The sequence below is a fragment of the Oncorhynchus clarkii genome, chromosome 20 (genome assembly GCF_045791955.1).
Source record: "Oncorhynchus clarkii lewisi isolate Uvic-CL-2024 chromosome 20, UVic_Ocla_1.0, whole genome shotgun sequence".
Classification (NCBI taxonomy): Eukaryota; Metazoa; Chordata; class Actinopteri; order Salmoniformes; family Salmonidae; genus Oncorhynchus; species Oncorhynchus clarkii.
In genome coordinates this window covers 58,512,824-58,534,875 of record NC_092166.1, presented here as the reverse complement: position 1 = coordinate 58,534,875, position 22,052 = coordinate 58,512,824, and the positions used below count along the sequence as shown (strand labels likewise).

Below are 22,052 nucleotides of genomic sequence, written 5' to 3'. Positions count from 1 at the left end.
TTATTTCTCTGCTGCTCCGCTATAAAACCAGAGTATCCAACTGCGTGAAAGCAGCCTCCATTTGCTATTCCAGTGCATACAGATGACATATATATATTTTTCCCCCTGCCCCGTTTCTGCCCATTTGATAATTTGGCTTTTCTAAATCAAAACAAATGTTACATATTAATAAAGACAATATTACATTTGAGAATAGTCTGTTGGGTGAAAATATGATCACTTGAGAGAACAGCGTTCGCCGCCTGAGTCCAGGAACGGAGAGCAAGCTTTTTTTGTCAACAGCCCATTGTTGCAGCATGCAGCCCATTGTTGCAGCATGCAGCCCATTGTTGCAGCATGCAGCCCATTGTTGCAGCATGCAGCCCATACAGGATATATTTTGGTTTCTAAGACATTGTAAGGTTTGCAGAGGTTGACCGATTATGATTTTTCAACGCCGATACCGATTTATTGGAGAACCCAAAAAAGCAGATATTGGCTTTAAAAAAATATAGATATATATATATATTGTAATAATAACAATTACAACAATACTGAATGAACACTTTTATTTTAACTTAACATAATACATCAATAAAATCTATTTAGTCTCATAAATAATGAAATATGTTCAATTTGGTGTAAATAATGCAAAAACAAAGTGTTGGAGGAGAAAGTAAAAGTGCAATATGTGCCATGTAAAAAGGCTAACGTTTAAGTTCCTTGCTCTGAACATGTGAAAGCTGGTGGTTCAATATTCCCAGTTCTTCAATATTCCCAGTTAATAAGTTTTAGGTTGTAGTTATTATAGGAATTATGACGCGTCAACTATTTCTCCCTCTACCATTTATATTTCATATACCTTTGACTATTGGATGATCTAATAGGCACTTTAGTATTGCCAGCCTAATCTCAGGAGTTGATAGGCTTGAATTCATAAACAGCGCTGTGAAGCAAGCATTGCTAAGAGCTGCTGGCAAACTCAGTAAAGTTTGAATGAATGCTTACGAGCCTGCTGCTGCCTACCACCGCTCAGACAGACTGCTCTATCAAATCATAGACTAATTATAATATAATAAACACAGAAATACGAGCCTTTGATCATTAATATGGTCAAATCCGGAAACTATCATTTCGAGAAATGTTTATTCCATCAGTGAAATACGGATCTGTTACGTATTTTATCGAGCGGGTGGCAACGCTAAGTCAAAATATTGCTGTTACATTGAAGGTTGTGCAATGTTATGTCATAATTATGTAAAATTCTAGCGAATTAGTTCACAGTTCGCAACTAGCCAGGCGGCCCAAACTGCTGCATATACCCTGACTCTGCTTGCACTGAACGCAATAGAAGTGACACAATTTCCCTAGTTAATATTGTCTGCTAACATGAATTTCTTAACTAAATATGCAGGTTTGAAAATATATATACTTCTGTGTATTGATTTTAAGAAAGGCTTTGATGGTTATGATTAGGTACGATTGTGCTTTTTGTTAAATCATCGCCCGTTTGGCGAAGTTGAAGTAGGCTGTGATTCAATGATGAATTAACAGGCACCGCACCGCATTGATTATATGCAACGCAGGACAAGCTAGTTAACCTAGTAATATCACCAACCATGTTTAGTTAACTAGTGATTGTGAAGATTGTTGTTTTTTATAAGATAAGTTTAATGCTAGCTAGCAACTTACCTTGGCTCCTTGCAGCCACAAGGTCCTTTTGATGCTGCACTCGCGTAACAGGTGGTCAGCCTGCCGTAACAGGTGGTCAGCCCGCCACGCAATATCCTCGTGGATATACTCGATTTACCGATTTCTGAACTTGAAATCGGCCATGCCAATCGACCTCTAGTTTGTATCATTCACAGCTCAATCTAGCGTATAGTACCCGTTTTCAAATGATCACTTATGGTCAACATAGGCACTTCATATGCGCACTCGCTCCGGGAATAGGGACAAATATCATCATGTTTATTTAGACGTGCCTAAAATACGTGGATTTATTGTGATGGACTTTTATGTAGATTTCCAAAGGCGTGCAGCAGCGGCTTGTGTGCATGGAGGCCTGGAGATGCTAAATGTGTTTTATGTTAATGAATGGTCAATTACCATGAGACCTGCAGTAATTTTCGAGACGATAACCGTCTGACACAATTTGGTGACCGCCGCATCCCTAAGTTACCTACGATTGAATCACTCCTGGTTCATCTTTCAAATACCCACGTGGGTTTGAATTCTCCTGAAAACCAATCATTAGATGGGAGAGGTGGGACTTGCAGTGCGCCAAGCGTCTCAAATGGAACCAAGTTCTGTTTTTACCGCGAGGCTACGTTGTTGACGCTCACGAGCGGTGTGGATGAAATGTTTGAATAACGTTTGAGTACATTTTATTTTACAACGCTCGTGCACGCAACGCGGCGGGGCTCGTTTGGGTGTAACCACGTCCACCTGTTACCTACCTTCACTCGCTGTCTGTGTGGTTTGTCAGGCCGAGACGGACCGTGAGCGGTTCCTGAATGATCTGCGGCGAGACGTTCAGAAGCCGATGGGCTTCGATGCTGTCATGAGAGTCCGAACCAGCACAGGTAAGTGTCTTGCTCTCTCTCACTTGCTCTCTCTCGCTCACACTGTCTCACACACTCACAATTGTTCAAAAAAAAAAAAAATGGGGGGGGGGGGGGCTAGATCAGCTGTAACCTAACAACTGTGGAAAGGGTTAAGGGGTCTGAATACTTTCTGAAGGCACTGTGTGTGTGTGTGTGTGTGTGTGTGTGTGTGTGTGTGTGTGTGTGTGTGTGTGTGTGTGTGTGTGTGTGTGTGTGTGTGTGTGTACACACAGTTTGTTTTTCTTTATGTTCCCCTAAACCAGCATGTCAATCTACTGTCCCCAATAGTACAAAAGTTGACATTCTATGCGAGAAATAAATATTCCAAACATAGTCTGGAACCGTTGTGGGATGCAATAGAGCCCAAATGAATACAACCACTAGAATCAAAACGTTTGTTATGCAATGTGGCTGATGCAACAGATCAGAACATTTAGCTTAAAATGTTGATAAACTATTAGGCTATTTCTTCACATTATAAGCGCCGCAATGCACACGTGGTAGTAGGCTATAACCCATTATCTAAAGTGACCGCAAATGCAAATATCCATGTGATGCTTTTATTATAAAGGGGGAAAAATGCATGTCGTCTATATGCACTTAAACAGCAAATGGAGGAAGCTTTTCCAATTGTTCATTTTCATGCCAGACAGATAGGCTCTACTCCTGTTGTAAAAGAAGCAATGTGCTTATTATATATATATGAGTAGGCCTAGCCTATAGAAAACTGATGGGATCCTCACTCTGTTTTCTCTCACAATTGCATAGCCTATATAAATGTTGCGCAACATGAGCTCTTGGGCTCTCAGTAAGTGTTTGATTAGATTTTGCATTGATGTCAGTGACTAGAGGGGCATTGGAGCGCTAGCTTGTTCTGATAGGCTACTAATGACCAGCATCAGCGCTTGGAGAAGCCTAATTATCGTGACTAAACGGTCACATGGAATTTGACTACCTTCACGACTCGTGACCACCGGTGTGGCGGTAGTACGGTCACCGTGAAAGGGACCTCCAAGTCTTTATACTTACCACTTGGTGATCAGACCTTGTTGAGTATCTGATAACCACTCCAATAAAAAATAGTAGATTAAAACATGCTTACAACGGTCCCCTGAGTACATCAACAAAGGATTGGTATACCTCCACTGGTATGCCATCCAGCCCCAGACTTAAAGGCTTTAATTGCGTCAAGAAGTTCCTCCTCTGTAATTTGGCCTTCGCATGAGTCTTTCCGTACATTTTTACATTCTTCATAGAAGAAGCAAAATCGATACAGTTGAACTTTGTTTAGTGGAGATGGAAGAGACTGAAAAGAACCAAATGCTTCAAGTACTTTGCTTCTTCTTTCAAAATATTGTTTGGTGAACTAAGTTTCATGAAATACTTTTTTGGTGGCATTTCTATGACGAAGATAACTCATTCTGTGTCTCTCTGGAACCATTTTGTATTTTGCCGTCTGTCTGTGGACTCACTTCCTCTTCACCTAGTGGTGTTTATTTACTGCTGTCGTAACGTCCTCTCCTCCTCCAGGTATCAGAGCGACAGATTTCTTCGGCTCGTTCTTCATGAGCAACACGACAGACGTGGAGCTGGCAGGCCTGGACTGTGACAAGACTGTCACCGTGGAATTCCGCCACGACGACAAGCTCAGCGAGGACACCGGCGCGCTCATGCAGTGCGCGGTGTTGTACACCAGCTGTAGTGGTCAGCGGCGTCTGCGGGTCCACAACATGGCGGTCAACTGCTGCTCCCAGCTCGCCGACCTCTACCGGAACTGCGAGACGGACACAATCATCAACTTCTTCTCCAAGTACGGTCAGTATCACACGCTCACTATCTGTCTACACAGCTGTGAAATTGTGTAGTATGTTTCGAGATTGTTACTAAGAGAGAGAATGTATAAAGATCAGCAGGGGTCCAATCACCGAACACCTACATCTACTTTAGGTGTGAGATGCTGTAGATTTGATTGATACCAGTAGGATTCAAACCAACTTAAGGTCTTTATGTCCGGAAATGGAAACCAATGGTCCTTTTCTCTCTGTGTGTAGCGTACCGTAGCATATTGAACACCCCCACCAAGACAGTGAGAGACACCATGGTGAACCAGTGTGCCCAGATTCTGGCCTGCTACCGCAAGAACTGTGCCAGCCCCTCGTCTGCCGGACAGGTCGGTCACTCGCACACACACGCGCACACACGCGCACACACACACACACACACACACACACACACCCCCCCCCCCCCCCCCCCCCCCCAATTGGACAAGTGACACACATTCCCCCCCGACACCATTCAGACACTGTCACATACATACACAAACACTATACATTCACCCCATTACCACCCACACACTGCAGTCAGTCTCTCACACAAATCAACGCCCCAAAAATGTACACACTCAATCGCTTCCCCTCTCTCCTTTTGTAGCTGATCCTACCAGAGTGTATGAAGCTGCTGCCGGTCTATCTGAACTGTGTGTTGAAGAGTGACGTGCTGCAGCCGGGAGCTGACATCTCATTGGACGACAGAGCCTACCTGAGACAGCTGCTCAGCTGTATGGACGTATCAGAGAGCCACATCTTCTTCTATCCCCGCCTACTGCCCCTGGTGAGAGGCCCTGCTCTCCAACTCGCTCTCTTTCTGTCTCTCGAATTCACTTCAATCAGCCTCATTTGGCATGACAAGGCACCATCTTACTTTGCTGAAGCAAACATGTAAGAACATATTACATCAATGTGAAATCAGTTTGTTAAATCGTGTGTTAATCAAGTACCTTTCCATCTCAGGTGAAGTTGGATGGAGGGTCGTTGCCAATGGCAGTGCGTAACTCAGAGGAGCGCCTGTCGAAGGGCGGAGTCTACCTCCTGGAGACAGGGCTCCACCTCTTCCTGTGGGTGGGAGCCAATGCTCAGCAGGAGCTGCTTAGCAACATCTTTGGAACGCCCACCTTCAGCCAGATAGACCCCAACATGGTGAGACACACACACACAGACTTCAACCTCTTACAAATCATTGTCTTGATTTGAAGTGTGTGGGTGTGTTGCTATCTCCTAAATGTGTGTGTTGTGTTCCAGACGAGTCTGCCGGAGCTGGACAACCCGTTCTCCCAGAGACTCCGAGAGATCATCGACTCCTTCAGGTCACAACGGTCACGATACATGAAGGTCAGACTCCACTACCTCTCTGTCTCTCTCTTTCTCCTTTCTTCCCTCTGTATCTTTCCATCTCGATTTCTGTTTTGTCAGGGAACAATACTGCGACCAAAACAGTCACGTTGCAACCGTTTGACTTGGCAGTGCAACACACATTTTTAATTGGCACACGTTACACCTTTTGTGAGACTAACTACCACATGGACACACTTCATGCGTGTGTTTGTTTGGATAAATCTGTCTATTTAATGCATGACAACTGAAACCTTTTAACACATTTCTACCAGCATGTCATCTGTACAACTAGAGGCAAAAAAAACTCTAGATCACCTTTACTCCACACACAGAGATGCATACAAAGCTCTCCCTCCATTTGGCAAATCTGACCATAACTCTATCCTCCTGATTCCTGCTTACAAGCAAAAACTCAGAGGAAGTACCAGCGACGCGGAGTGATCAAACAGGCAACGTGTCAATACAGGACTAAGTTCGAATCGTACTACACCGGCTCTGATGCTCGACGGAGGTGGCAGGGCTTGCAAACTATCACAGATTACAAAGGGAAAACTATCTTGCGAGCTGCCCAGTGACGTGAGCCTAACAAACAAATCTAAATGCCTTTTTTATGCTCGCTTCAAGGCAAGCAACAACGACCCATGTATGAGAGCTCCAGCTGTTCCGGATGACTGTGTGATCACGCTCTCTGTAGCCAATGCAAGTAAAACCTTTAAACAGGTTAACAGACGGATTACCCTGATGCGTACTCAGAACATGCGCTGACCAGCTGGCAAGTGTCTTGAACTTGCCAACTTGTCCCTGACCCAGTCTGTAATAACTACATATTTCAAGCAGACCACCATCGTCCCTGTAACCAAGGTAACCTGTCTAGATGACTATCGCTCAGTAGCACTCGCATCTGTAGCCATGAAATGTTTTGAAAGGCTGGCCATCCCTTACATCAACACCATCATCCCAGACACCTGAGACCCAGTCCAGTTTACGAACCACCGATGACGCAATGTCTATTACACTCCACACTGCCCTTTTCCACCTGGACAAATGGAACACCTACGTGAGAATGCTGTTCATTGACTACTCAGCGTTCAACACCGTAGTGCCCTCCAAGCTCAGGGCCCTGGGACTGACCACCTCCCTCTGCAACTGGATCCTGTACTTCCTGACAGGTCTCCCCCAGGTGGTGAGGGTAGGCAACAACACATCTGCCACGCTGACCCTCAACATGGGGGCCCTTCAGGGTTGTGTGCTTAGTCTCCTCCTGTACTCCCTGTTCACCCATGACTGTGGCCGTGCACGACTCCAACACCATTAAGTTTGCCAACATTCACGACGGTGGGAGGCCTGATTTGACGATGATGAGACAGCCTATAAGGAGGTAGTCAGAACACACCAACACCGTCGCGAAGAAGGCACGACAATGCCGCTTCCCCCTCAGGAGGCTGAGAAGATTTGGCACGGGCCCTCAGATCCTCAAACAGTTCTACAGCTGCACCATTGAGAGCATCTTGACTGGCTGCATCACCGCTTGGTATGGCAGCTGCTTGGCGTCTGACCTGCAGAGGGTAGTGTGTACGGTCCTGTACATCACTCGGGCCGAGTCTGGGACCAAAATGCTCCTGAACAGCTTCTACCCCCCCCCAAATCATAAGACTGTTGAACAGTTAATCAAATGGCTACCTTTTTAAATTTATTTTTAATTTAGCACCGACTCCATGCACACTCACTGAACTTGACCCACACACACACTACGCTGACACTCCATCACACACACTACGCTGACACTCCATCACACACACTACGCTGACACTCCATCACACACTACATACGCTCACACACACATGCACATTTTTCTTTTTAACTCTGCATTGTTGGGAAAGGGATCATAAGTAAGCATTTCACTGTGAAGTCTACACCTGTTATGTCCTGTGCATGTGACAAATAAATTAGATTTAGATTGTATTTAGTCAGGCAATGCTCGCATTATGCTAACAGATTAAAATGATGAGTGTCAATGCATAATACTGTTGGTAAATCCTATTAAAACCAGCATTATTCTTAGTAGGAACACATGCAATTTGAGTTAAAAAAAATTATATTGGCTATTACATTTAAATATAAAATGTAGGACCTTAAATTACAAATCAATGAATGAAATGTATTTATAAAGCCCTTCTCCACATCAGCAGTTGTCACAATTAAGTGCTTGAAAAAGTCCTAAAGTCCTTGAATTTGACTTGCCAATGTCTGTATGAACCCTGTATAGGCTGCTTGCCCATGGCCCGCAAATGAAAAATAAAATCACAGGCTATTGAAATGATGCACGCATCATTCTCTTTCCTGTAAGATCTTTAAAAAATGTATTCTGGCCAGTAACTTTGTTTGCACTGGCCTGGGTGTGTCACTAGTAAATTTGAATGAATGTTGAGCCCTGCGTGTGTGAGTGGGGCCTATGTCTACTATGTTGAGAAACCGTTAGCGATGCTAATGATAGCCAGACCGTTTTCGGGTAGATGGAAAAAACACTTAAAAGGTAACTACAAAGTAGCCTATGCATCCCTGGCAGATTCAGGATGATTTGCACCATCCAGTCACTGTTTGTTTTGACATCGCCACAAGTGCCCTACAGAAACATCACGTCATTGAATTAAAGGGTAACTACACTGAAATGGATATATTTCTCTTTTTCCCCAGACCTAAAAAATTGTCCCCTGATGTGGTTTAAGCGTTGTTGTGGACTTACAACGTCCAATTTTGTTGTTTTTTCTATTAAAGTGAAAACATGAAGAAAAAAGAGGACTATCAGTCCTCCCGAGTTTAATTCTTTTTTCGAAGTATCGTTTTTTTTTCTTTTTTCTGACCTCTAGAGGATTTTGCAGAAAAGAACACATGGCAATAACGCAATACATTTGGCACTTTATTTTTACGCCTCTCTTCTTTGCTGTTACAGTAAATCTATCCAAATCAATGTAAGAACACAGGTTACAAGATGTTAGCCAGGTTCTGGAAGGAATGCAGGCACATTATGGGCGACAGGCTCATTGTCATCAATCGTCATTATCTACTAAATCATGTGCTTCTGCATTGCTTGCTCTTTGGGGTTTTAGACTGGGTTTCTGTATAAGCACTTTGTGACATCTGCTGCTGTAAAAAGGGCTTTATAAATGAATTTGATGTGCGTGTGCCACCAACTACAAAAAGTAAGTGGAGATCCCTGGTTGTAGTACAGAAGCATAAGGTGTGTGTGTGTGTGTTAACATCTCTTTCTCTCTCCACATGTCTGTAGTTGATGGTGGTGAAGCAGGAGGACAAGGCGGAGCTAATCTTTAAGCACTTCCTGTGTGAGGACAAGGGCACCAGCGGAGGAGCTTCCTATGTCGACTTCCTGTGTCACATGCACAAGGAGATCCGCCAGCTACTCAGCTAGGGCCCTGATTTCTGACCCTTCAAACCTGACCCCGGCACCTCTCACCCCCCCGATGCGTTTTATCTTTTATTTACCTAATAAACTTAACCCCTCCCCCTCTGTCAGCGAGAGGCCGGAGACGTATACACAGCCTCGTGGCAGATTCCGTGTGTCTGTCCTCATACGACTCTACTATTCCAAACGTCAGGCTCTAAAACAGCTGGAGCTGATCCACTGGCCAATGGAAGTGTGTATGTGTCTTTTGTGAGTATGTTTGTGAGGGAGAGAGTTGCTGTTGATTTGTAGTAGGTGTTCTGTCTGTAACACTAGCACTGAAAGGCTGTTGTGGGTGTACCGGCCGCTGGTAGAAACTCTTTTTGTATGATTCAGACCCAGTAGAGCTGAAGATGACAAACTATACATGACATGAAATAAATGTTTTTTTTTTTTTCATCTCTAGAATTATTTTTCTATTTGTCTTATTCTCTCTCTCTCAGACATGACCTCCTCGTGTGTGTGTGTGTGTGTGTGTGTGTGCGCTGACTTACAAACACTACTGAGGCAATAGGAGAGCGGGAGGAGTATATATAGATCTGTGATTTGAGGTTAAACTCCCAATAAAAGTCTATGCATCTAATCATCCAGAGGCACGGGGTTTGAACGTTCAACCAGCGTGGGGGTCCCACTATGACTCACACAGTATAGACTGTTTGGTTGAGGTGTGTGTGTGTGTCATGTTGTTTTACTAACGTCTGTATCAGCTTGACACCATTCTGACATGATGCCTGTTTGTCTTCCTGTCTGAAGGGAAGGAGTAACTGGCTGTGCTTCTCAAAATTGAGGTCAGTCCGAGAAAGTGTGATGAGAATAATGTTGGGCATAGTCATGTTCCGTAGGCACGAAAACAGGAGAGAACTATTTGAAACGCGGGGGGGGGGGACACTTGTGTTTTTGGTTTCCGTAGCAGAATGTTTTTGCTACGTGTTTTTGCTGAACATGACCCTGTGCTCTACACACAGCTGTGTCCGAGTTGTCCCACACTGCGGACGGTCTGCTATAGAACCTTGGTTCGTTTACACATATAACCTACGTCTATAACCTGTACAGAATTAAATCCTCCGGTTTTTAAACACCTGTGTCAAATGCTGTGGTTTGTCAGTCCTCTCCGTCGCCGCCGCTCACACAAAAGCAATCCTGCTTTTTTGTGTGCAGCTTCGTGTGTGTGTGTGTGTGGTGTGTGTGGGTGGGAGGAAGGGTGGATGTGTGGGGTTCTGGAGGCAGATCCTGGTGAATTTCTCTAAAGGAAAAGAGGGATCCGTCGATACACCCTGACTTTTGCATTTGTTTTCGTGTCTTAACACAAGTGTTGCTGCCCTCTTCTCTGACCCATCTCTGTTGAATGGACTTTCTTTCTGACTGACCGTGATCTGACCGTTTTTCCTTTTCTCTGTGTTTTTGTCATTGCCTCCTGGACTGTTAATAAAGTTATTGAATCACCATGCCATGCTTCTCCCATCCCTGCTCTCATTGGCTTGTTGGTACTATGGTTACAGTAAGGGACTTTCTCCTAGCCAAACTGTTTGTCACTCATAAATTGCACCTGATAAGACTGCCCAAAAGTAGTGCACCATAATCAGTTGCAGCCAAATACATTGACACCCTTGAGCTTTTCTTAAATAATTCCCTATTCTAAAATGTTGGTTTCCATACCTTATTGGATGAACCATATAAAAAAAATTTTGTCTACTTAAGTTGTTGGCAACCCGGAGATGGTATTTGCCCTCCACCAACTGCTGCTTTCAGCTCTCGCCATAGATTTAGATGTGGACTCTTGGCTGGCCACTCTAGAGCAGTCCAGCGTTTCTTCTTGAACCATTCCTGGGTACTTTTTGATGTGTGTTTGGGGTTGTCTTGCTGGAAGACCCACAGCCTTCAATGGAGACCCACGTTTTTGGACACAGGGTTGAACATTGGACTCAACACCAGATATTCTGCTGGTTTCAAGATGCCTTTGCTCACGTTTTAAGGTCCCTAGTACCAGAGGCAGAAAATCAACCCTACAGTATTACCAAACCACCCCTATGTTTGATTGTGGGGAGGGTGTTATTTTCATTGAATGCATCATTTGGTCATTGTAAACACTGCTCTGATCTGTGTTGTCAAAGAACTCAAAGAACATTTTCCACAGGCTTTAGATTTGTTTTGGTGGGATTTTGAGAAGTTCAGCAGGAGGAGCTTCCTATGTCTACCAACGATCAAATTAAACAAACATTCAAGAAAAGAACACCCTCCCTACATTCAAACATAGGGAAGGTTTGATAATGTTGAGTTTCTTTGCTGTCTCTGGTACTGGGGGCCTTGAACATACGCAAGACATCATGAAAACAGATTACCAAGGTGTTTTGGGGGTGAAATGTTCAACCCAGTGTCCAAAAACGGGGTCTCTGTTGGAGGATGGAGTGGCCAGCGAAGAGTCCAGATCTAAATCACATCTATGGCGAGAGCTGGAAAAAGCAGTTGGTGTTGGACACCCCGCAAACGTTCACGAATTAGAGCAGTTTGCTGCTGAAGACTGGGACAAATTGCTTGTAAAAAGGTGCAGCAAATCATTTGCAGTTATTTTTGCCAGAAGCTGTGCAACCAAGTACTAGCTACAGTGGAGCCAATGATTTTGTCCATGCCAATGGTTTTAAGTTTACCATTTTTAATTTAGAAAATAAAGTTTACTAAGTGAAATGGTTCTGTAAGGTTGCTTTTTTCCGATTTCAAGTTATTTGAAAATAAATAATTCCCTATTTTAGAAGTGTCAATCCGTAAGCTCCAAAAGTATTGAGAGCGTGAACATTTTTGTTGTTTTGGCTCTGTACTCCAGCACTTGGGATTTGAAATGATACAATGACTGGGGTTAATGTGCAGACTGACAGCTTTCATTTCCATCCATATCTGGTGAACCTTTTAGAAATTACAACACTTTTGTACATAGTCCCCCCTATTTTAGGGGATACATTTTTTTTGACAAATTCACTTGTGTGTTAGAGTAGTCAAAATGTTAGTATTTGGTCCCATATTTTCCAAGCATGCAATGGTTACATCAAGCTTGTGACTACATATTTGTTGGATGCATTTGCTGTTTGTTTTGGTTGTGTTTCAGATTATTTTTGTATCCAATAGAAATGACCAAATAATGTATTGTCATTTTGGATTCCATGTGTGTAATGTCATAGTTTTGATGTCTTCACTATTATTCTGCAATGTAGAAAATAGTAAAAAGAAAGAAAAACCCTTGAAAAGAACAAAAGGGGGATACCTAGTCAGTTGTCCAACTGAATGTATTCAACTGAAATGTGTCTTCCGCATTTAACCCCACCCCTCTGAATGAGTAGGTGTGTCCGAACTTTTGAATGGTACTCTACATATAAGTGAATTTGTCCCAATACCTTTGCTCTCCTAAAATAGGGGGGGGACTATGTACAAAAAGTGCCATCATTTCAGAACGGTTCACCCGATATGGATGAAAATACTCTAAAATGAAATCTGACAGTCTGAGCTTTAGCCTTGTATTCATTGTATCATATCCAAAGTGCTGGAGTACAGAGCCAAAACAACCTAAAATGAGTCACTGTCCCAGTACCTTTTCGAGCTCACTGCATTTGGCCGCAACTGTGTAGGTATCCTAGTAGGTAACAGATGGGTGAAAGGTCAGGCAGAGCACTGCTACTAAATCCAACACTAGTCCAGGACCAGGTGGAGCTAATAAACAATGTTGCAGAAGAATAGTACAAATAGAATAGTGCTTGTTTAAAAGTATGCACTTTAATCCGATTACCATTCATTTATCATCACATCAGTCAGGTCTAGAGTGGTTCAAAGCACATATGTGAATATAGGTTTAGGGGTTACGTTATCTTTGTCATCTGCTGTATGTTACACACACAAAAACGTGTGTGATCTCCCTGAAGTCTCAGCTGTTCCTCCAGGGAGGCTACTCTACCTGACACGGGGACACTGACGAGTCCACCCAGCCTAGCCTAAATCCTGGATAGAATGGCTCAGTGGATGTGGAGTGGAACGTGTGCAGGTGGGTCAGTGTGTTAGGGGAGACACTGTAGAAGGACAGAGTGCCAGCCAGCCAGTCCAGATACACTCCTACTCTGTTAGAGAGAGAGGGGGTGGTTATGTCAGTGCACTTGTCATTGTGCCATGTAGTGTAACTGTCATTAGAGCAGTTCAGACTCCAGGACACAGCATTTCATCCGAAACCAGCAGTCATGTCCCTTTCCTCTCCTTCTGATCCCACTCCACTCTGTCTCCCAATAGCAGCGCCCAGTCAGACCCTCTCTACACAGCAGCTTCCTCCAGCAGTCAAATCTCTCTGGGTGATCAGGAAACGGCTGCTCTTTCCCTCACATCACCTTCCTGTTCTCCGCAGACAGCGAGAGCCCTCTGTGTGCTGTGTTTGGGTCCAGTCTGAGGTCACGGGTATCTGGGAGAGAAAAAAATGAAACTCATAGTAGAATATCACACCCATACAGTACACACATCTCTGTGGTCCTGGTCTGATCCTGAACTCAGCGCAGTACGCCACACTGTCGGAGAGAGAGAGGCAGTAAAACAGGGCTGGGATTCACACAGTCTCACTCAATCCCAAACCGAGTTAATGTCTTTACTGTTTTTTACACATTCATTCTTTCCTATGTTTCCTCAGTTTACAGTGTGGATCTTCCAGTACAGCAGAGAGAAGCTTCACTCCTGAGTCTCCTGGGTGATTGTAGCTCAGGTCCCGCTCTCTCAGGTGTGAGTGGTTGGAATTGAGAGGGGAGGCCATAAAACCACATCCTTCCACTGTGAAAGTACAAAGTGAAAACCTATAAACAAAAAGAGAAAAACGTTTAACATTTTAGCTGCCTCTAAAAGTGGTGATAAGCAAATATTACATTTACATTGCCTTGCGAAAGTATTCGGCCCCCTTGAACTTTGCGACCTTTTGCCACATTTCAGGCTTCAAACATAAAGATATAAAACTGTATTTTTTTGTGAAGAATCAACAACAAGTGGGACACAATCATGAAGTGGAACGACATTTATTGGATATTTCAAACTTTTTTAACAAATCAAAAACTGAAAAATTGGGCGTGCAAAATTATTCAGCCCCCTTGAGTTAATACTTTGTAGCGCCACCTTTTGCTGTGATTACAGCTGTAAGTCGCTTGGGGTATGTCTCTATCAGTTTTGCACATCGAGAGACTGAAATTTTTTCCCATTCCTCCTTGCAAAACAGCTCGAGCTCAGTGAGGTTGGATGGAGAGCATTTGTGAACAGCAGTTTTCAGTTCTTTCCACAGATTCTCGATTGGATTCAGGTCTGGACTTTGACTTGGCCATTCTAACACCTGGATATGTTTATTTTTGAACCATTCCATTGTAGATTTTGCTTTATGTTTTGGATCATTGTCTTGTTGGAAAACAAATCTCTGTCCCAGTCTCAGGTCTTTTGCAGACTCCATCAGGTTTTCTTCCAGAATGGTCCTGTATTTGGCTCCATCCATCTTCCCATCAATTTTAACCATCTTCCCTGTCCCTGCTGAAGAAAAGCAGGCCCAAACCATGATGCTGCCACCACCATGTTTGACAGTGGGGATGGTGTGTTGCTTTTACGCCAAACATAACGTTTTGCATTGTTGCCAAAAAGTTCAATTTTGGTTTCATCTGACCAGAGCACCTTCTTCCACGTTTGGTGTGTCTCCCAGGTGGCTTGTGGCAAACTTTAAACAACACTTTTTATGGATATCTTTAAGAAATGGCTTTCTTCTTGCCACTCTTCCATAAAGGCCAGATTTGTGCAATATACGACTGATTGTTGTCCTATGGACAGAGTCTCCCACCTCAGCTGTAGATCTCTGCAGTTCATCCAGAGTGATCATGGGCCTCTTGGCTGCATCTCTGATCAGTCTTCTCCTTGTATGAGCTGAAAGTTTAGAGGGACGGCCAGGTCTTGGTAGATTTGCAGTGGTCTGATACTCCTTCCATTTCAATATTATCGCTTGCACAGTGCTCCTTGGGATGTTTAAAGCTTGGGAAATCTTTTTGTATCCAAATCCGGCTTTAAACTTCTTCACAACAGTATCTCGGACCTGCCTGGTGTGTTCCTTGTTCTTCATGATGCTCTCTGCGCTTTTGACGGACCTCTGAGACTATCACAGTGCAGGTGCATTTATACGGAGACTTGATTACACACAGGTGGATTGTATTTATCATCATTAGTCATTTAGGTCAACATTGGATCATTCAGAGATCCTCACTGAACTTCTGGAGAGAGTTTGCTGCACTGAAAGTAAAGGGGCTGAATAATTTTGCACGCCCAATTTTTCAGTTTTTGATTTGTTAAAAAAGTTTGAAATATCCAATAAATGTCGTTCCACTTCATGATTGTGTCCCACTTGTTGTTGATTCTTCACAAAAAAATACAGTTTTATATCTTTATGTTTGAAGCCTGAAATGTGGCAAAAGGTCGCAAAGTTCAAGGGGGCCGAATACTTTCGCAAGGCACTGTATATACTTGTTTTCTACCAGTATAACCAGAATGTTTATAAAACACTCACCTTACTATCACCAGTTTACTGTCTGGACTGCCCAGTGTTTACAGTTTAGTGTCTGGACTGCCCAGTGTTTACAGTTTACAGTCTGGACTGCCCAGTGTTTACAGTTTACTGTCTGGACTGCACAGTGTTTACAGTTTACTGTCTGGACTGCACAGTGTTTACAGTTTACAGTCTGAACTGCCCAGTGTTTACAGTGCCCAGTGTTTACAGTTTACTGTCTGGACTGCCCAGTGTTTACAGTTTACTGTCTGGACTGCACAGTGTTTACAGTTTACAGTCTGGACTGCCCAGTGTTTACAGTGCCCTGTGCTTACAGTTTACTGTCTGGACTGCCCAGTGTTTACAGTTTACTGTCTGGACTGCACAGTGTTTACAGTTTACTGTCTGGACTGCCCAGTGTTTACAGTTTACAGTGTGGACTTGCCAGTCCAGAAGAGAGCAGCTTCACCCCTGAATCCTACAGGTCATTGTCACTCATGTCCATCTCTCTCTGGTGTGAGGAGTACTAAGAGCTGAGGCCAATGCTTCACAGCATCTCTCTGTGAGTTTGCGTCGATTCAGCCTAAGAAATATAATGGATAAACTCAACTCTTAACCTGACTAAACTGAAAGAGTGAGAAGAGTGTGTGCAGTGTCTGTTGATGTGATCTGAGGTATTGCTATTGATTTTGTACTCACATGGCTGTTCTGGAGGCTTTGATTACCGGCAGCAGCCTCAGAAGACCCTCCTCTGATCTGGAGTATTTCTTTAGGTCAAACTCACCCAGCTCCTCTTCTGAAGTCAGCAACACAAAAACCAGTGCTGACCACTGTGCAGGTGACAGTTTGGCTCTAGATAGACTTCCTGAGCTCAGGTGGCTTTGGATCTCTTCCACTAGAGAATGGTCATGTGGTTCATGTATTCAGACAGTGGAATAGATTGATGCATCTTTCTGGAGAGGGATTCTCATTTGAAATGATCTTTGATGGGCTTGACTGTTTCCTTGTTGGTCTGTGATCTGCTTATCCTCTGAGTTAGCAAGTCTCGTAGGAGAATCTGATTGGACTCCAGTGAGAGAAGCCCAGAAGGAAGCGGAGGAAAGGTTCCAGGTGTCCACTCACTCTGTATGGCCTTTTCCACTGCTGCTTTGTAAAAGCCGGTTGAAGATGAATCTCTGAATGGAAAATGTTTTAAAAAAGGATTGCTGTTTGGCTAATAGATTCAAATGATCACCGAAGAATGTGAGAAACACATACAGAGCAGCCATAAACTCCTGAGTAATGAGATGGACAAAGCAGAAAACCTTTCCCTGGCACAAGGTCGATTCCTCACTGAAGATCTCAGTGCACACTCCTGTGTACGCATATGCCTCCCTGACATTTATGCCACACTCTTTCACGTCTTCCTCATAGAAGATCAGGTTGCCTTTCTCCAGCTGTTGGAAAGCTGGAGTTTTTCCCAGGGACTTGATGCTTTTTCTCATCGAGTCAGGGCCAAGGTTTCCTCTTCTGTGAAGCATATGACTCATGTCTTTCTCTTGAAATACCAGGAAATGTGAGTACATCTGTGTCAGGGTCTTGGGCGTCTCTGCTTTTACCAGCTTGTTCTCCAGAACGGTGGCTGCGATCCAACAGAGTACAGGTATGTGGCACATGATGTAGAGGCTTCTTGATGTCTTTATGTGTGTGATAATTCTGCTGACCAGGTTCTCATCACTGATTCTCTTCCTGAAGTACTCCTCCTTTTGTGGGTCATTGAACCCTCTTACCTCTGTCATCTGGTCAACACACTCAGGAAGGGATCTGATTGTCTGCTGCAAGTCGGGAGGTTATCCAAAGTTGAGCAGAGGTTAGCAGTACGTCCACTGAGGTTGACTCGGTTCTGTCAAACAATACGTCATTGTTGTGGAAGTCTAGAGGAAGTCGACACTCATCCAGACCACCGAACACAAATAAAACCTGATTCTTCTTGTAGTTTGATATCTCTGATTCTTTTGTTTCCTTAAAAATCAGTAGAGAAGCTCATCAAATTCAGCTGTCGAAAAGAAAGAGGACATATCAACTGTAGATCTTGATTGGCTTTTCCTTCAGCTCAGTCCAGAATGAACTTCTGCACTGAGACGTTGTTCCCGATGCCAGCAACTCCCTTTTGTCAGAACAGTTCTGATAGGTTGATCTTGTCCAGGTGAATGGTTGAAAGATGTCATTGCATTGGATTGGTGTTGCTGGTCTCCTGGATGCTGTCTCCATCGGTCTCACCTCATGTTCATTACTGAGCTTTGTACGTCTGTGTAGACCATGTCGTAGCAGAATCAGAATTAGTTAGGTAACACTGATAAATAAGATGTTTTATTTACATAATAATGCTTATGTGAGATATTTGTCATTAGAATGTCTTCTTTTGGATAATACTGTTGGCAGCTGCATTTTCCTCTTTCTTCTCCAGGGAAAAGTCACTTGGGGCCCAGAGAGGGGAGAGGTCAGGCTTGTCTTTTATCTGTCTGGTAATAGGCAGAATATCAGAAAGGGAGAAGTCAGAATGGAACAGTGTCTTCCAATGTATCAGTTAAACCATGTGAAGGGCTCCACAATGTCTGTGTGACAGTCACTCCCCTCTGTGAGTTTATCCAGGAGGGGGTGTATTTGAGATGGGAGTATCTAGAATTGACAATTGATATATGCCATTGGATGAGGTAATGTTTTGGTACTAAGAAGTACCAGGAACGAGATTACGATCTCGGTTTAGGAGACCAAACTGAACAATAATTTATAGCTAATGCTATCTGGCTATGGGGATACTCCTCTTTCAAGTAAAAGGCACTTTGTGAAGTTTCTAAGATCTGAGAGGGGTGGATCTTTGCTATAAAAGATCTCAGTTGCCATTTTGTAAGCACTCTCAGAGAATTAATTTATAGACAGTGAATTGATCTGAGAGTCACAGGGCTATGGTGAAGCTTATTTAATTAAAATATGAAGTTTATGTATAACTCTGACTGGTGTGTGGTTTGTAACTCTCCTTATTTAGTAATACAGGAAATTTCCACGACATCCAGTGGCGATTTGTTGGGGGAGCCTTGTCTGGCAGCGAAATAGTTCATGTAGCCTTATTTACTGCCTTTTAAAAAAACATAGCTGGTATGGCTGACTTGCTTAAACAAATGTGGCTTCTACTGACAATTGACATGTGCAAACTATGGCATAAGGGAACGATGAGCGGATAAGAGGCAATCCGTAATTTTGATTAAGACATTAATGAGCGAGTTAAGATGGACGTAGTCAATATAACTATTTGTTCAGCACTTTTTAAATGTACAGCGACATAATTCAGAACATGGGCCATTCTTACAATATTCTCTCTGTACACCAAGTAGGATAAAAAAAGTGGGCATATGAGCAAACAGTGAAAGCTCATACAATATTAAATGATGTCATTTCTATAAAACAGGCTATAGGCTACATGTGCACCACCAAGTCAGAACAGTAGGCTAAGTTATGAGAGGATTTCTAACTAAGATTTTGAAAGTAAGATTTTGACATGATCAGTCCAATCAAAGCTACGGTAGATATAATGTGATTTGACGTAATTTTACTTGTAGCCAATGACCTTGAGCCTTCTTGGATGGACACTTCTAATGTAAATATATGGCAGCACCCAAGGGGCTTCAATTTTTTGAGCTCTACCCGTAGATTTTGCGGTGACGTTGTCTCCCCATGAGTGACAGAACACTGAGCCAATCACAGCGCAACTAGAGAACATTACCAAAACCTACACTCCGTATTTCCCTTTGGGTGCCCCACCACAACAGAAAACACTGAGCTAGGCTGAAACACCTGCATTTTGTAGCTGCCTTTCTCAAAAAAAAACACCAAAAAAAGAGACCATGTTAGTATGCAGCTTTATTAACTCAATGATTTTTTTTCAGACATTGTTTGCAAACTGACATGTGACAGGTATGTGACATGCAAAACAGGCTTCAAACACACAGTAGAACCTCCTTTTCAGATTGAGTTTGAGTTTTAGTTGGCACCTCTCCATGTATGTAAAATGTATATGTGTATGTAAAATGTATATGTGTATGTAAAATGTATATGTGTATGTAAAATGTATATGTAAAATGTATGTACATGTAGCAGAAAAGCTGTAAATAAATAAAAAATGTTAAAACGTGTCATCCCTGATGGGTTAAAATATATATTTTTAAATAATAATAATACAAAAGTTGGCACCTCTAGATTCGCTCATCTGGTAAAATAAACAATTGACAAACACAGTATAAAAAGGTTCCTGTTTGTAAAATAGATGGTTCTGTGGATTATCCTGTACATATTCCACTCAAACTGAAACTGTTTCGAGACTGCAGTATAATAATGCAGGTTTAGGGTGTGGCGGATGAATCAGAATGAGTTGGGTAACATAGATAAATAACGTTTTATTTACATAATATGCTTATGTGAGATACTGGTCATTAGAATGTATCCGTTTGGACTATAGTGTTGGCAGTTGCACTTTTTTCTCAGCTGGGGCTCAGTCACTTGGGGCTCAGTCATTTGGGGCTCAGTCATTTGGGGCCCAGAGAGGGGAGAGGTCAGGCTTATCTTTAGTATGTCACTCGTGCTATGCAGAATATCAGAAAGGGAAGAGGACAGAATGGAACATTGTCTTCATATGTGAATGTATCTGTTAAACCATGTGAAGGGATGGCGTGATTAAGGGGGAACCAATTACTTGTCTACACAATGTCTGTGCACAAATCACTCCCCTCAGTGAGCTTGTCCAGGAGTGGGGTCAAGAGGGGGTTTACTTGAGATACTCCCATCTAGAATTGACAATTGAGTCATGCCTTGGATGAGGTAATGTTTTTGTACTATGAAGTACCAGGAACGAGATTTGAACCTCCGTCTTAGAGACCAAACAGAGCGACAATTTATAGCGAATGCTATCTGGCTATGGGATACTCCTCTCTCAAGTCAAAAAGTATTTATTTGTGAACTGTTCCTAAGATCTGTGGTTCGTCATGTAAGTTGAGAGGGGTGTATCTTGGCTATAAAAGATCTTTGTATTATTCTGTAGGCACTCTCAGAATTCATTATTGACACAGAATTGATCTGAGAATCAAAAGGGCTATGGTAAAGCTCATATTATTAAAGATGAAGTTTAAGTATAACTCTGACTGGTGTGTGGTTTGTAACTCTCCTCATTTGGTAATACAGGAAATTGCCACGACAAGGGCTGCTTGATCTTGCACTCTCTAAATACAGGTTACTGGACAACGTTGCAATCTTGTGGTTCCTCATACCAAAATCAACTTCAGCTCCAAAGCGTTTCCCTGTTCTTACCACTGCCCGAACAACCTTCTCCATACAGATCTCCAGTAAGACTGCCAAACACCCCATTCTACCTGTCTTACCGTTGTCCTCAGTCTTTACAGGAACAGGTTGAAACATGGTGAGACAGGCAGGTGATGCTTTAGATTTGAGAAGAGAGACAGAGATGTGGAGAGAGGAAAGAACAAGATAAATGACTTGAAATACTTAACGCAAGGGGATTTAAATTTTTAGAACTCATCAATACTTTAGAAGTATGTAGGCTGCTTACCATCTATGGAGTTGACGCTGATGTTGAAGTGAATTGGACCATCAATATAGCAGCCAGGGTGTGAAGGGGCCACAACATGGCCGCCAGTCTGAGATGTACAGGTGAGGTAGACAGGAGAGGCAGGAACCGGAATTGAGGCAGCTGCTCCATCAATCTCAGCCTTTACAGAGAGAGCGAAAGAGAATCGCTTTTTTCTCGACTCCTACACAGATTTTTCCAGCATATTTCTTTTCTCAAGCAATACTAAGCAGTGCAGGAGTGAAAGAATATGGTATACCCACCTTGGTGATCTGCCATTCACTTCTGATTCATCTTCATGATTTCCAGGGAGATCGTCATAGCTCCATCGTGGCCGTGGGAGTTCACCATGGTATCCGCGGTGTCTTGCCTGTCGGCGTTCTCCAGATGGCCCTTGGGGATGAGATGAAAGCCATCTGGTACGTTCTGAGTCAGGTACCAGTGAAATGTCCAACCATGTGTGTGAAATGCTCCTTCAGAGTAGCCCGTGGCAGCTCGGGGACAGGAGCAGGTGTCGCCATCGTAGAGCACAGTAAGCACAGAACACTTCAGGCACGGACATGTTCAAAACGTGTTGAACTGAACGTTGTGCATCTATTCAGGCGGGTTCTCTGCAGAAATGGAACAACTATTTCTCGGTCTAGCTTCTGAAATGTCCATCACTCCTTTACTTTGCATCACTACATCTCCCTCTCTCTCT

General features: G+C 43.2%; 1 protein-coding gene across 4 annotated transcripts in view; it reads left to right on the top strand.

The window, feature by feature from the left end:
- LOC139376596 (protein transport protein Sec24C-like) overlaps positions 1 to 10,662 on the top strand; it is a 30,669-nt gene extending 20,007 nt beyond the window's left edge. For all 4 annotated transcript variants that reach the window (XM_071119374.1, XM_071119373.1, XM_071119372.1 and 1 more), the window contains 7 exons: positions 2,468 to 2,564; positions 4,116 to 4,400; positions 4,637 to 4,755; positions 5,016 to 5,195; positions 5,375 to 5,560; positions 5,663 to 5,752; positions 9,042 to 10,662. In XM_071119374.1, the coding sequence (XP_070975475.1) occupies positions 2,468 to 2,564; positions 4,116 to 4,400; positions 4,637 to 4,755; positions 5,016 to 5,195; positions 5,375 to 5,560; positions 5,663 to 5,752; positions 9,042 to 9,182 (1,098 nt within the window). In that variant the 3' untranslated portion in view covers positions 9,183 to 10,662. The remainder of the gene's footprint in view (positions 1 to 2,467; positions 2,565 to 4,115; positions 4,401 to 4,636; positions 4,756 to 5,015; positions 5,196 to 5,374; positions 5,561 to 5,662; positions 5,753 to 9,041) is intronic.
- The last annotated feature ends 11,390 nt before the right edge of the window (positions 10,663 to 22,052 follow it).